Source organism: Falco punctatus, assembly GCF_963210335.1.
Source record: "Falco punctatus genome assembly, chromosome: 15".
NCBI lineage: Eukaryota > Metazoa > Chordata > Aves > Falconiformes > Falconidae > Falco > Falco punctatus.
Window position 1 is genome coordinate 968,176 of NC_137595.1, and position 12,944 is coordinate 981,119.

Below are 12,944 nucleotides of genomic sequence, written 5' to 3' on the forward strand. Positions count from 1 at the left end.
AAAGAGAAAAGTCAGAGCTTGCTGATAAGCTGAAGCTTTTGTGCCTCATGCTCCATTCCCTGGGTGCATGGGTGCTGTTAGCCGTGACCTTGAACTTGGCAGAGCGCGGTACGTGGCCTGCAGCATGAGCAGGCTGCGAGTGGTTGAAGGGTTCTGGGCATCAGGAGGGTGCAGGCAGGCTGGGACTTGGATGAAGGTGAATTTTTGGTGGATTGCCTTTCTCTTTCCGTAGAGCCTGTTTTGAGAGGAGCTGGGTGTGCCCCAGACCTCTTCCTCCAGCGCAGGAAGCCGTGGCGGGGGTCATGCTGTCCCTGGAGCTCAGGCACAGCCATCCTGCTGCCACTGCAGCCCGTGCCAGCGATGCCTGCCTCTCCTCCTCTTGTTCTCCACAGCTTTCCCACCTGCTTGAGAAGCAGTGATTTATTTCTTTTTAATTAATTTTTTTTTCATAAGTGGAGCTTTTCTTGTGAATATTCTTTACGGGATGTGGAGCCACAGATGTTTGCTCATTAATTAAGTTCTGCAAAATACTGGCGGAAGCAGCACCAAGCACTTGGCAGAGCTCTGCGGTTTGACGTTTTTCCTTCCTGCCCCCTTCTCAGCTATGCGAACCCTGAGTGAGCCCTTCACTCTGTGATGGCAGCCTGTACCTCTGCCCCTTCTTCCCTGCCCCATCAGAGCTGTGCTTTGGGGTGGCACCTCTCGCTTTGAGGTGGCGGGCTGAGGTTGCCCAGGCAGGGTCCTGTGAAAGGAGCCCATGCCTCGCACCTCTATTTCTTTGGCCACGGCCATCAGAGAAGGCAGAGGGTAATGAGGTCAGAAGTCTCAATCAATAGTATCTGATAAGTTCACCGACACTTTATCTTTTGTCTCCATAGTGAGGAGGAAAACATGGCGAATTGCAAACATCTGTCTTGGCAGGGCCAGCCTTCCCCAGGTGCCCAGCTCTGGGTCAGGATGGGGCACCTTTTGGGCCTTGAAGCCTCCGTATCGCAAATGAACACGGAGATCTCCAGTGTCCTTGGGCTACACCTGCCCAACTGCTTCACCTGCTGTCTGGGGGTACATGTGCCACTCCTTGAACAGGAGCTGTGCTTGTAAATGGCTCCTGGCAGCGTGGAGATAGCACGGATAAATACAACTCCATGTTGTGTAAGTCTGTGTTTTGTGGATTATTGAGGCACTCTTGTTTCTTGGCCAGGCTCCTGAGCCCACCGGGGTATTAAATGATGCACTAGTGGCCGCTCCCCTTGCTCCCATCTCTGGCTTTGCCTGGAGCCAGGCTGTGCTGGCCGTGGGCAGGGGGAGCCATGGGCTGCCAGTGAGTTCCTGCCCGCGGCCGCTGCAGCTGCTTTCCTGCCCAGGTCGGTGCCATGGCCCTGCCCGTGGTGCAGAGGTGCCAGCAGCTGGTAGGGCATATCCTGCCTGCTGCCAGTGGCTGCCAGCACCTCCCTCCTGGTTACTGCCTTGTTATCTCTCTGGCCCAGCTGGTGGGCACATGTAATTTATCTGGTAATGGCTCCTTGTCCAGGGGGGAAAAGAGCAACAGCAGGCAGGCCTTGCAGAGAAGGAGAGCATATCAGGGAAACTGAGCCTGGCAAGTGAGGCTTGACCTGCCTGATGATGCTGGTGGTGTAAATCAGTAGTCAAGGTTGTGGCAGAGAGCAGGAGACCAACCACTAATCCTACCCTCTTGCGTTGGGATGGCATCCTCAGGCAGGGTGAGTGGGGGGCTGCATTGAGACCTTCAGCAGTGCAGTTTTGATGGATGGCCTGAACCAGCACTTGGTACACCTTAGACCCTTCTTGGGGCAAAAAAACTGTGAGTGTGCAAGCTGCAGGTTGTGTGGGGGAAAATGAAGGGCAGAAAGGGATTCTGCTCATCTCCAGCCCTCTCCACCTCGGCAGGTGCAGGGTGGGAAGGGTGCTGTGTGCTGCTTCCCAGGAGTGCAGGTGGGGATGGCAGAGAAAGCCCCACCTGCCTGCGCCAAGCAGTCCTGTGCATCCCTCTGGTGCCAGCGGCAGGTCCCGGCGTGGGGATGGGCACACCAGCGTTCTGCAGTGGAAGTGGGAGGAGATGCCATATCCCACGCCTCTGTCCAGGAATGCTCTGGAAAGCCAGGGAGAGCAAAGATCAGCTCCTCTGCTCTGGCTTGGTGGTCTTAGCCAGGAAGGACATTGTGACCCTCCGCAGCTCTGCAGGCAGGCTGCTGGCAGGTAGGGACAGAATGCTCCGTGAGCAGCTGGCAGGCAAGAGCAGTGAGTCCTTCAGTGCAGCGGTCATGGGTCGTATCACCCTGCACATGTGTGTGCGTCCGTGCGTGCCATCCTGCCTGCCGGGCAGGATCTTGGAGCATGCCTGTCTGTGTGCATGCCGCTTTAGCTCGCTCAGCTGCGCATAGGTGAGCAGCCATGCATCCATGCATCCAGGCACTGGAACATGCATTTTTTTGGGGCAAGAGCAAGGTACAGGCTGGCTCAGATGGGGCTCGATAGCAAAAGGCTGTGGTGGCTGGTGGGCGGGTGCTGCCAGCCCCCTGAAGATGCTGACCAGGATGGCTGGTGTGCCGGGCTAGCCTGTTGCAAAGGGATGGGACTAGAGGCTTTCACAGCCTGCTGTTTCAAAGCAGCTCAGCACTTGGTTTTTCTAACCACTGGTAAAAGCCGAGTGTTAATTAAGGGCTTTGAGTCCCTTCAGAAAACATGGCATGTGCGAGTTCAAAATCAGTGACTCATAAATGAGGTTTAGAAGGATGTGAGCCGATTGATTTACCACAAATGACGCTAACCTCAGCTCTAAGGTAGAGGTTTTCTGAGGCAAAGGTTGCCTGAGAAACATCAACAGGAGAATTGCCGCACGCTAGTGAGACTGAAAAGTAATGCTTGCTCAAGAAGACATAAACATTTTGAAGAGTTGTTCTGAAGGATGCAAAGATGACTGCTGGGGAAGTTTACATGTGTAAAATACTGCCGTGCAAAGCATCTTAAGCGTGGGACTGAGGCGGTCCTGAGGGGCCCCGGGAATGGGCAGCCCCTCTGAGGTGCAGGGAGGGGGATGATGCTGCTGAGGTCCCTCACCCTGCAACACATGGCTGTACGGGTTTTGAGCCCTGGGGAGGGCTCTTCCTGGCTGGTTTCCTGCTGGCCAAGAAGACCTGGGTGAGCACCATGAGGACAGCCTTTGCTTTGGTCCTCCCACTCCGCAGTGATGGGGAGACTGGGGTTCCTGCAGCCTGCATGGCCCTGCAGCAGAAGTTTTGTTGGAGAGTTTCCTCCATGTGTGATCACAGGTGAATATTCCAGTACAATTGTCTGTAGGGCAAAGTTTTCCTAGTGTAACACCTAGAAAGCATCAGATGCGGGCTGGAGCCTCCACCAGCCCTGTGCATAAGCCCATCATCAGGAGGGGAATTTGTTTCCCGTTAGCAGCAGGCTCATCCTTGCTGTGTCCAGCTGCGAGCACAAGTGAGACCATTGTGCTGTTGGGGCGATATTCAGTCAGGCAAGAAAACCCCCAAGTAGGTCTTGCTGTGACAATGCTTTTTTCACTTCCACAGGGGCTTTCATGTGGAAGGGAAGCTGGAAAAAAACATGCCTGTTCCTGCAAAAAGGCGCTGCTTTGCCAGTAACTGGCCTCTGTTTTCTTAATGCTGCTGCTGCAACAGTTGGTGTGTTCAATTAGGGCTTCCTGCTGTCTTGTAACCCATGGGCTTCTCCTTGGCCTGACCCGGGGGAGGTCCTCCTCTGCTTCTGACCTTGCTGTCTGCAGCCGCAAGCAGCGACTCGGATGCACTCAGCGTCATCGCTTCCCTTGAGCCAGAATAGCTGTGCAGGGGGGTGTGAGCTCATGTGCCTGTTAAATGCCTTGGAAGTCTGGGAAGTACTTGGTTAATTAACAGAACTGAAGCAGAGGGTCATTTTAACCATCTCTGAGAAGTGTTTTGTATTGCTTACAGCAGAGGTCTGAGATTCAGGACTATCCTTTGGCTGCAGACCAGTCCAGTTCCCCCCATGCATCCTCAGCCCCCCCGCCGCAGTGTGAGCGGGCCCCTGGGCTGTGTCCCTGGGGCTTTGCTCACCTCGGCTCCTCAGGAGATGCTGTGCTGCACACGCAGGGCCACGTCTGAGGCTGCGTGCAGGATGTGGGCAGGCATGTCCGTGGAAAGGGGCACGGGGCTGGCTGGCAGAGGTGGCTGTGCTGGCTTCTCTGGCAGGAGACAGACAGAGGGGACCAAGCCAGGTAAGTCAAGTCTGTCATTCCCGTGGTTTGTCTTCCATCGGGATTCAGCATCTTGACTGTCAGGCCAGCATATGAGTCTATTACATTGCTTGAGGCCAGCTTTTGCATCCTGTTTTGTAATATTCGCTGACATTCCCCACATTCCTGGCAAGGAAACTTCTGTGTGATTTTTTTTTTTTTTTTTTTTTTAATATTCCTTTGTCTTTTTGCACAACTGTGACATCTTTTAAAACTACTTCTCAAAAAGTCCGTTGGCCTGCTCTCTGCAGCAGCTTCTGTTAGCTTCATAAAGAAAAGGAAGCCTTGAGCTTTGACTCCAGCCCCAACACCATCTCCTTCCAATGGGGAGAAAGGGAAAAAAAGAGAGAGCAAGGGTCATGGACTCCTGTTTGACATGGGTGACCTCCGTAAACCTCAGGTCCATGCTATCTGGTTCCACCCTTGTCCTAAGGTTTCACTCTGACCTCCACATCTTTGTGATGATTATGGGCTTGTTAGCTGTGCTTTCATCACTGCTGCAGCCCGTGTGGACAGCTCAGTCTGGAGGGTCCTGGGTTTGGAGCAGAACTGTGTTTGAAGGCAGAAGCCACCACAGTGGTCCTTGTGTTGGTGTCCTGCCTCTAGCGCTGGCCTTTTCTGTCTTACCTACCATTGTGTAAGGAAGCAAGCTGAGGGGTGGGTGGGATGTTTTGCAATGCTGTATCCCTTGATAGGGGATGAGAGACAGATCCTGTTTCCCGCTGGGAGTAAGAAACAAGGTGAGAAAGAACGAACCTGGTGTTGAAGCCCATGGTGCGACCTAGTGGAGAACTTGGCTTGAATCAATACAGCTTGTTACCAGCTGCATCAGGTTATGTCTGGGAAACACGTCAGCCCTCCTTCAGTCATCCTGCAGCCTGCCTTCGGAGAGACCAGGAGGAGACCAACTTGAGAAGGAGAAGTGTGAGCCAATAAGCCAACCTGCAGGTCCCCGTGCCAGGTGTTCTCCTGGGCCCCCCTTCCATTGCTTCTCCAGGCAGCAGCTCTCCAGGACATACAGGGAGCCCCTTGGATGGGGTATGCCAGCTCCACCTTTCTCCCAGGGGTGAAGGGGACAGTGGCACTGGGACCTTCTCTGTGACTCAGAAGGAGCTACAAGTTCAGGGACCCTTTCAGCCTCCTCTCCCGGGCAGCATTGCAGTTTGCTTTGGATAAGGGGATGCCTGGCTGTCTCTCCCATCGCTTTGGAGCCAGCAAAGGCTCTCTCCTCCCTTCTCTCCCACCTACAGATGTTGGCGGACTGGAGACCCAGGAGGCAGCTGCTGTTCTTTTGCTGCAGCTGGAAATTAATGGTCTGGTTTCCTTCTGTGGCGCCATGGTAGCATTAATTGCAGGAAGGTCCCACCAGTGATAGTGGTGGAAGAGGTTTTTCCTGGGGAGAATCAGACCAAATTCCACTTGCTGAGGGGGAGGGTGCTGCAGCGGGCAGGATGTGTGTGTGGCACCTGCCTGTGCCTCCCTGCACGCCTTGCCCTGGCTGGGACTCAGCCCCATTGCTGGCGTGAGTGTGGGTGGCATGTCCCCTGCAGAGAGCCAGCCTTGGCCACCACCATCCCACAGCTCCAGCCTGCACCTGCGGCATCAGCTGCGTTTGGTGTCCACTGTCACATGCACACAGAAAGGTCTTCTGCACTGTGAAATGCGGTTGTTATTTGTTACTGGTTGGCTAAATCCACTGCTGGCTTTTAGCAATACTCTCTTTGCAAGAGGAGTGCTTGCTTTCAGTCCCAAGAGGATCAAGACCTCTCAGTTCAGGGATTTCATTAACCTGCTACGTCAGAATAGCTTTGTGGGATCCCTGAGCAGCTTTGGCAGAGTGCATATTGTGAGCTGGAGTGGGCAACAGCCAAGGCACCCTCCGTTCAAGCACGCTGAAGGGCAGCAGCACTGCTGTCTCTGAGGCACGGTACTTCCCTACATCGCTGGGATGTGAGATCACATTTGGAAGCGGCTTTTGACTCCTCCTGCGTTGGTGGATATTTTACACATGGACGCTGGTAACTTGGATGGCCACTGAGACGCCTCCCCATCTGCCGGGCGATCGCTGTTGTCAGCTGGATGCCCTTGCTGTCATGTGTGCGGGTGTTTTCATCCCGCTCCTTTCCAAGGTTTGCTGGCAGATGTGTTTACCAGCCTGCTCCTCTCAACTGTCCCCTCCTGCACTTTGGACCGAGGGTCTCCCCTGCCGGGTCCTGCTCAGCCGAGGGGATCTCACAGCTCATTCTGTAAACCGTTTATGCCAAAAGCCCCGGCTCGGGGGTGCGGTTGCAGTGCACTTTTTGTTACAGAGGCTAATCCTGTGTCAGTCACAGCTTCTTGCTTGGACCCTGCTGTTTCCTCAGCTTCGGTCTGCCTGATAACATTGGGTGAGTCCTGCCTGGATGGAGGGAAGGAGCCCTCGCAGGGCCAGGTGGAGCACCCGTGGGTTGAGCGCAGACCATGAATTTGTAGAAAACGAGGCAGTTCAGTCTAGGTATCTTGGATAGCAGGTGCTCCTGTTCATGTCCCTCAACCGTCTTCTTCCAGAGCTTTTAGTCCTCATTGGTATCTTGGGGGACTGGGGAATTTATGATGGATGCTTTTGGGTTCCCCAGCCTTCCCGTCACCTCTGCTTGGGAAAGGCTGCGTCCACATGCGCTGGCCTGCCTGGCTGTGAGCGGCGGGTGGCTCCCGCTGTTGGCAAACAGCCGGCCAAGGGAAGCCCTCAGCTCGGCTTTACAGTCAGTGGTTTGGCTAGTGGCTGTCTGATGGGCTGAGAAAGGGGGCTTTGGTGGCGTCGCTCTGCTTGCTCCCAGCAGGGCAGTGCCGTGCACTCCCGGTGGGTCCTGCTTCCCGAGCCTGGTGCCAGCAAAGCGCAGCCCTGCGCCAAGTTTCACACTTGAGCATCTCGGTACGTATTTTTTTCAATTATAATTGAAAGGTGCAACCCACCTGGCTGCAATGGGCACCCCGTGGCTGGCCGGCCGCAGCTAGGACAGGCTTCCCTGGTGTCCCTGCTCCAGGGGACGTCCCCGGCCGCTGGAGTGGCTGCTCTGGGGGAAGCAAGCGTGTCCGGCTGCTCGGGCAGCGCTGGCGGAGAGCTGGAAACAGTTAAGCAGCGTGTCTGCGTGCATGTGTGCTCCCCGCCTGCTCCCACCCCCGCTGCTGGAACAGCTCAGCCTTTGCACCGCCGGGGATGTCCTGTTTGCTTCTGCCGAGAAATTAGATGGCTGCCTGGGCAGACAGGGTCAATTTTATTAGCTCGGTACAGTCGTCCCGCATGGAAAAATCGGAGCTCTCCAGCTGACCGCCTGTGGGAAGGTCTTTGGCCAGGAGTGCTGTTGCCTGGGGTGAATGGTGCGGGGGTGGCTGAGGTGGGGGATCAAGGAGGCCAGTGGTCATGCTGGTATTTTTTTCTGCATTTAATCCACGGTTTCCAATGAACAAAGCCAGGATTAACAGCTTCTGCCATGGTGAGTCTGCTCGTGTCCCAGCTTTGTATTTGTATTTGGAGCTTTCAGCCAGCAAACACACTCTTGGGGGAGATGGGAAAGTCTGTGAAGTGACCTTTTATTCTTGTCAGAGATTTCTTGAAAACAGCGTTTCCTTTGCAGCAAGTCAGTTTGCTTTGGCTTTTATGCAGCAGGGTGAGGGAAGGGTTAGGAGGTATGATTTGTTTTGTTGTTAAGCTTTTCTTTTGTGATTTCTTTTCTTGAAAAACAGAACAGATTTTCCTTTACCATATTTCTTTTTTCCTTTTCTTTTCTTTTCTTTTTCCTTTTCCTTTTCCTTTTTTTTAATTTTCTTTTCCCTTTTTCCTTTTTTCTTTTCTTTTCTTTTTCCTTTTTTTTGGGCGGGGGTTATTTTGGTGTGGGGTATTTTTTCTTCTTTTTTTCTTTTTTCCCTTGAAATGGTCTGTAGCTTCTGTCCTGATGGGAGTGTGCATCCTGGGAGAGGGGCTGCAGTTAGGTGTGGTGTGAGCCCTGAGCCCTGATGAAACAAGGCACTAGTGCCGAGGGTGTGGCTGTGCATGGTAGGAAGGAGAGGGGAAATGTATGTGACAAACTTCAGGCTGGTGTCAGTCGCACTGTGTGTGGCTTTTCTTTCAGCCCCTCTGTGCTCCCTTCTTAAGATGCAGTGGGTGTGATAGATCTGCAGCCTTTTTAATATCTGGGCTTATTTCTCACAGAGTCAGCCAGGCTGGTGAAAGCGCGGTGGCCACACGGCGTGCCAGCTCCTTTTAATCTTCGGTTCTTTCCTGAGCCCAAGCCAAAATACCTCCCCAGGAGCCTGGCCCCCGCCTCCTGCCAGGCATGTGCGCGGTGCCAGCCGTGCCGTGTGCCATCACCACCGGCCCGCGCTGGTTTGCTTCAAAGCGGCTGTAGCAAGAGACAAGGAGGGCGCGGGGAGCCGGGCGAGGGCTGCCCGCGGGGGCAGGCTGCGGCGTGGGGAGGGCAGCGCCGCCGCGGCAGCTGCGCTGTGAGCAATGCCCAGCGGTGGTGGTGCCATCCCCAGCCCCGTCCCCAGCCCGAGCCCCTCAGCCGGCAGGGACCCCATAGCAGGACCAGCCTCCTGCCCCTGCGCACACAGCTGCCCTTGCAGGAGAGAGCACAGAATGGTCAGTGAAAGTTACTCGGCTGCTTGAAACTTACATTTTGGGCTTTGTTGTTGTGGTGGTGGTTTTCTGTTTGTTTTTCCTGGTTTTTTATTTGTTTTTCCTGTTTGTTTGTTGTTGTTGTTGTTTTTTATCTGTTTTATGCCTCGATTTCTAGTTACTCTGGAAGGGCTGCAGGGAGATGTGCCTGTCGGGTGGAGGCTGCCCTGCAGACCCTGGGGGCCGTTCTGCCAGTGAACCTCCAGCATGCCGTTTGTGGGCTGAGGGGTGAGATCGGGGCCATCTGCATCTGTGGGACTCTGTGGTATTAAAAACCTGAATTTTGCAGAGATCTTTCTGACAGGAGGTAGGATTTTCACAAGTTTAACGATTAGCATGTGCAGGCATCAGAGTGCCTTTGCTTGTGGGGCTCCCCATGGAGCTGCAGCAAATGCAGGGACCAGGTGACGGAGCCTGACTGAAGCAAACACCAGTGGGCTGCTGGCGGGCAGGAGGGGGCATGACTGTGGAGTCACACATGAGTCTGCAATAGGGGACTGGTGAGGAGGATTATTGCACAGAGCTGGGGAAGTACTTGATTCTGGCTTAGTTTTGTATTGCAGCCTTTAAAAAGGGAAGAAAAGAGCCCTAAAGCAACTCTTTGTGCCTCTGTTGAGCATTTAGTGCCCGTTTCTTCCTGCAAGGACAGGTTTCTGTGCCAGGGCTGTGGCAGTGCCTGGCCATTGGCTTAGGCAGCCAGCGGACCAGGTGTGACAGCTCTGGCTCTGGGCTCAATGTCCCCAGGGGCTCACAGCACTCCCACCCAAGGCCACAGGAGCCTGTGCATTCTTCAGCTGGGAACCGGATGGGTTTATAATTCCGTATGACACAGAAAAAGCTGCAGAAAGACCACAAGGGAATGCTGCTTTGTGGGGTTCCTCTGGTAACACACCCTAGTGTCTATTCTAAATAAATGCACAGAAGTAGGAGGAAATTCTCTCATGTATTAGACAAGTAAATATTTTTTTTTTAATGCCTGGATTTAAAAGTGGGAGCTGAGGATAGTTCCTAAGCGTGTAGTGCAACTGCCACGGGTTGCATTGACTGGAGATGCGAGCCCGCAGCACGTGCTGCATTGTGGAGCTGAGAGCTCTGCAAAGGTGAGAGCTGCTGCTGATTCTCTTCAGCAAAACTATTGTAATTTTTCTTTGCCTTGACCTTCCTGGGCCTTTGGGGATGGCTTGTGTAGGTAAATGCATGCAGTGTAAATGCTGTGGTGAAAGCAGCACTGGGATGCAGCTCTGTGGAGCTGAACCTTAGAGCATGCTGGAGGTGGGGGTAGGCTATGGGTGCATTGTTTTGTTGGTGCTGGGTCTAATGCTCTTCCAAGCAGCAGAAAGATGGACACTTTATGTTTGTGTAAAGAAATGCATGATGTGATCCTTCCTCATCGGGGAGGTGCGGTTTCGGGCAGTACCTACGGCAGCTGGTGGGTGCTGGCTGTGCCCTGGTGCTACCGAAGCGGTCAGGTGGGGAGCTCTGGCACCACTGGCTGCCCTCGGAGGGACAGTATCTGCTAAGTCCAAACGAAGTGTGTGTGAGATCCATGGGACTATCAACAGGAAAACAACAGTGCAAGTTTAGAAGGGGTGGGATACAGGATAGGCAAGACAGATTAATTTTCTTCAGCATCTGAGTAGCAGTTTTCATCTTGCTTCTCTCCTGGATTTCCAGTAGCAGAGATGAGAGCAGCCAGCCAGCATGGCCACCTGAACAGCAGAAATGCGTATACATATGCTAACATATAAACATTCAGTGCTTTCCACGTACACAGCAATTGCCTTTGGATGGGGCGGGCTACCCTTTACTGGTGAGTGCTTGCTTGCTGGCTGCAGGCGCAGGGCTGTTGCAACACAAATGTGTGGAAGGGGGAGGCAGGCGAACCTGCAAAGCTCTCTTTTCATTCCACAGCTGGGTGCCATCTTTTTCTTTCAGCTTTTTGGGGTTGTACTGGGGTGTCTTGGTGCTCTTCACTTGGTAAAGTGTAGTGATGGGCAGACAGATCCCGCTGCTGCAGTGCAGTCACTCTTACCAGCATCACTGTTCCTGTTGGGTGCTTCAGCCTCGCAAGGACTTTCCAACTTCTTTCCAACTCATTTCCACTGGGAAGCTTCTCCCTGTCCCATGTGCACAGGCGCATGTTTGTAGAGATACAGGCAGCTCAGCAGAGTAAATAGCAGCCTGAAACCGAGGAAGGGAATAATGTAACCGATGCCAAAGAGAAGACAGTAACTTCACCCCAAGTCTAGACTGGGGCAGAGGAGAGCCATCAGCTGTGCTGGCGCTGGTGGACCTTCTTGGGGTGGTGCATAGGGTGGACTGGAGCCAGAGGCCCTCTCTCCCCTGAGCTTGCTTTGCCATTGTCTTCTTCAGATATGGAAACCAAGGTTCGTGCTGGGCTCCCTCGTCCCGCGTGAAGGGGGCTTGCTGCTGCACTCGAGGGGATGGGTTCCTGCCCCATTTGTTGTTCCTCTGGGGTCAGAGCAGCTGCGAAAATGCAGGTGGGGGAGACAAGGAGGATGGATCAGGGTCTTCACCTTCCTGGCCCTTTGTTTCTGTTCCTATTGATGCCCTTTCCATCCCCTTCTTCCCACCAGACATCTGCTCTGCAGCTGCAGCGCTCAAATGCAGGATGTTTAACCCCTGAACTCCCAGGGACAGTCTAAAGCGAAGGGCCAGCAGGAGGGGTCCTGAGGTGGCCAAAGGTGCTGCAAAACTCTTAAGAGTGGAGATGCCTGTAGGGAGCAGGCATCTATAACATCCTGTGGGACACCCCCACCTGCCCTTGTCCAGTCTGCTGTGCTGCCTGTGACCTGAAACCGCAGAAAGGAGCAGCCACCAGCTCCAGGGCACTGGCCGCAGCCTCATTCCTCCAGCTTGCTTAGCCAGAGGCAGGAGCAGCGCTGCCTTGCAAAGGCAAACTGTCACGCTGGTGGCAGGGACACCCTGGCCCAGCCTGTCTCTGCCACCCCACCTCATCCTGCAGCCACGTCCAGCGGACAGTGTGGCCAGCAGCCCAACTGGTTTCTCCTCTCCAGCAACTGGTGCAGCCCATGCCTCTTGGGTATGGGTCAGGTGTTCGTTCAGCCCTGCCTTGTTGAGACTACAATAACACCCCACAAGAGGAGGAGACCCTTCGCTGCTGCAGAAGTTGGCTTCTCTGGAGGTGACTGTTAGGCTTTGTGGTCCCAGGGGAGTGAGTACCGAAAGGAGAGGAGTTTTCTCCCTTTTCTAAATAAAGAAGGTAACAAATGTGTTTGCATGTTGCAAAGGTCTGATGAAGCCTCATTCGTTTGGGACTGATGTGGCTACTTCAGTGCTATCTTGCAATCTTTATTAATAGGCAAAAAGGCTGCAAACATGAGTTTAAATTGCTCAAGGTGATGTTTATGGAAGTGGCAGTGTTCCCTGTGCAGATGGGGTGCAGCTCCTGTCTCGGGTGCCAGCCTGCAAGGGGAGAAGCTGCTTTCTTGCTGGGTATGGTGCAGAGCTGAGCTCCCTTGGGCTTCCTCACGGCTGTGGTGTGCACCATAGAGCACAAGGTTCTACTCACTTTGGGTGCAAAGGGCTGTGTTTTTAACTTTCTTTAGAATGGCACAAGACTACTGTTAGGCTAGTTGCAGGAAAGGAAACCAAACCTGTCACATCTAGTTGATAAGTGTAGTTACATGCAGCCCTGGAGCTGAGCCAAGATATGAGCAGGGCAGAGATAAGGTGGGGGGAGCGCTCCCGGGGGTGACTGCTGCCCTGCTGCCTGGAGCAGCCCTGCACAGCACCACCTCTGCCCTGCGCTGGGGGCACCCACTGGAGCAGAGCCTGTTTTATTACCTGGAATCTTTGCTTTGACAATAGAACAGCAATTTGTCTGGCATCCCAGGGCCCTTCCTTCCTCTCTGCTGTCCTCCAGAGGGGTTGCTGGCCAGCTGGGGTTTCCAGCCTTGCTGCCCTCCAGGGCAGGGCAGGGGGGCTGTGAGCATTGCCGAAGCCAGGTACTGCCTGGGGGCGATGGGGAAGGAAAGGGGGGCACCCGGG

General features: G+C 54.1%; 1 protein-coding gene across 5 annotated transcripts in view; it reads left to right on the forward strand.

Annotated features, from left to right (window-relative positions):
* STARD8 (StAR related lipid transfer domain containing 8) overlaps positions 1–12,944 on the forward strand; it is a 60,061-nt gene that overhangs the window by 26,570 nt on the left and 20,547 nt on the right. Inside the window, exon 1 of one of the 5 annotated variants that reach the window (XM_080366225.1) lies at positions 3,876–4,240. The exons of 2 other annotated variants lie outside the window; for them this stretch is intronic. In XM_080366225.1, the coding sequence (XP_080222351.1) occupies positions 4,012–4,240 (229 nt within the window). In that variant the 5' untranslated portion in view covers positions 3,876–4,011. Of the gene's footprint in view, positions 1–3,875; positions 4,241–6,248; positions 7,732–8,432; positions 8,877–12,944 lie in introns of those variants that run through there. 2 more of the 5 variants (XM_080366228.1, XM_080366230.1) reach the window with 2 other exon arrangements.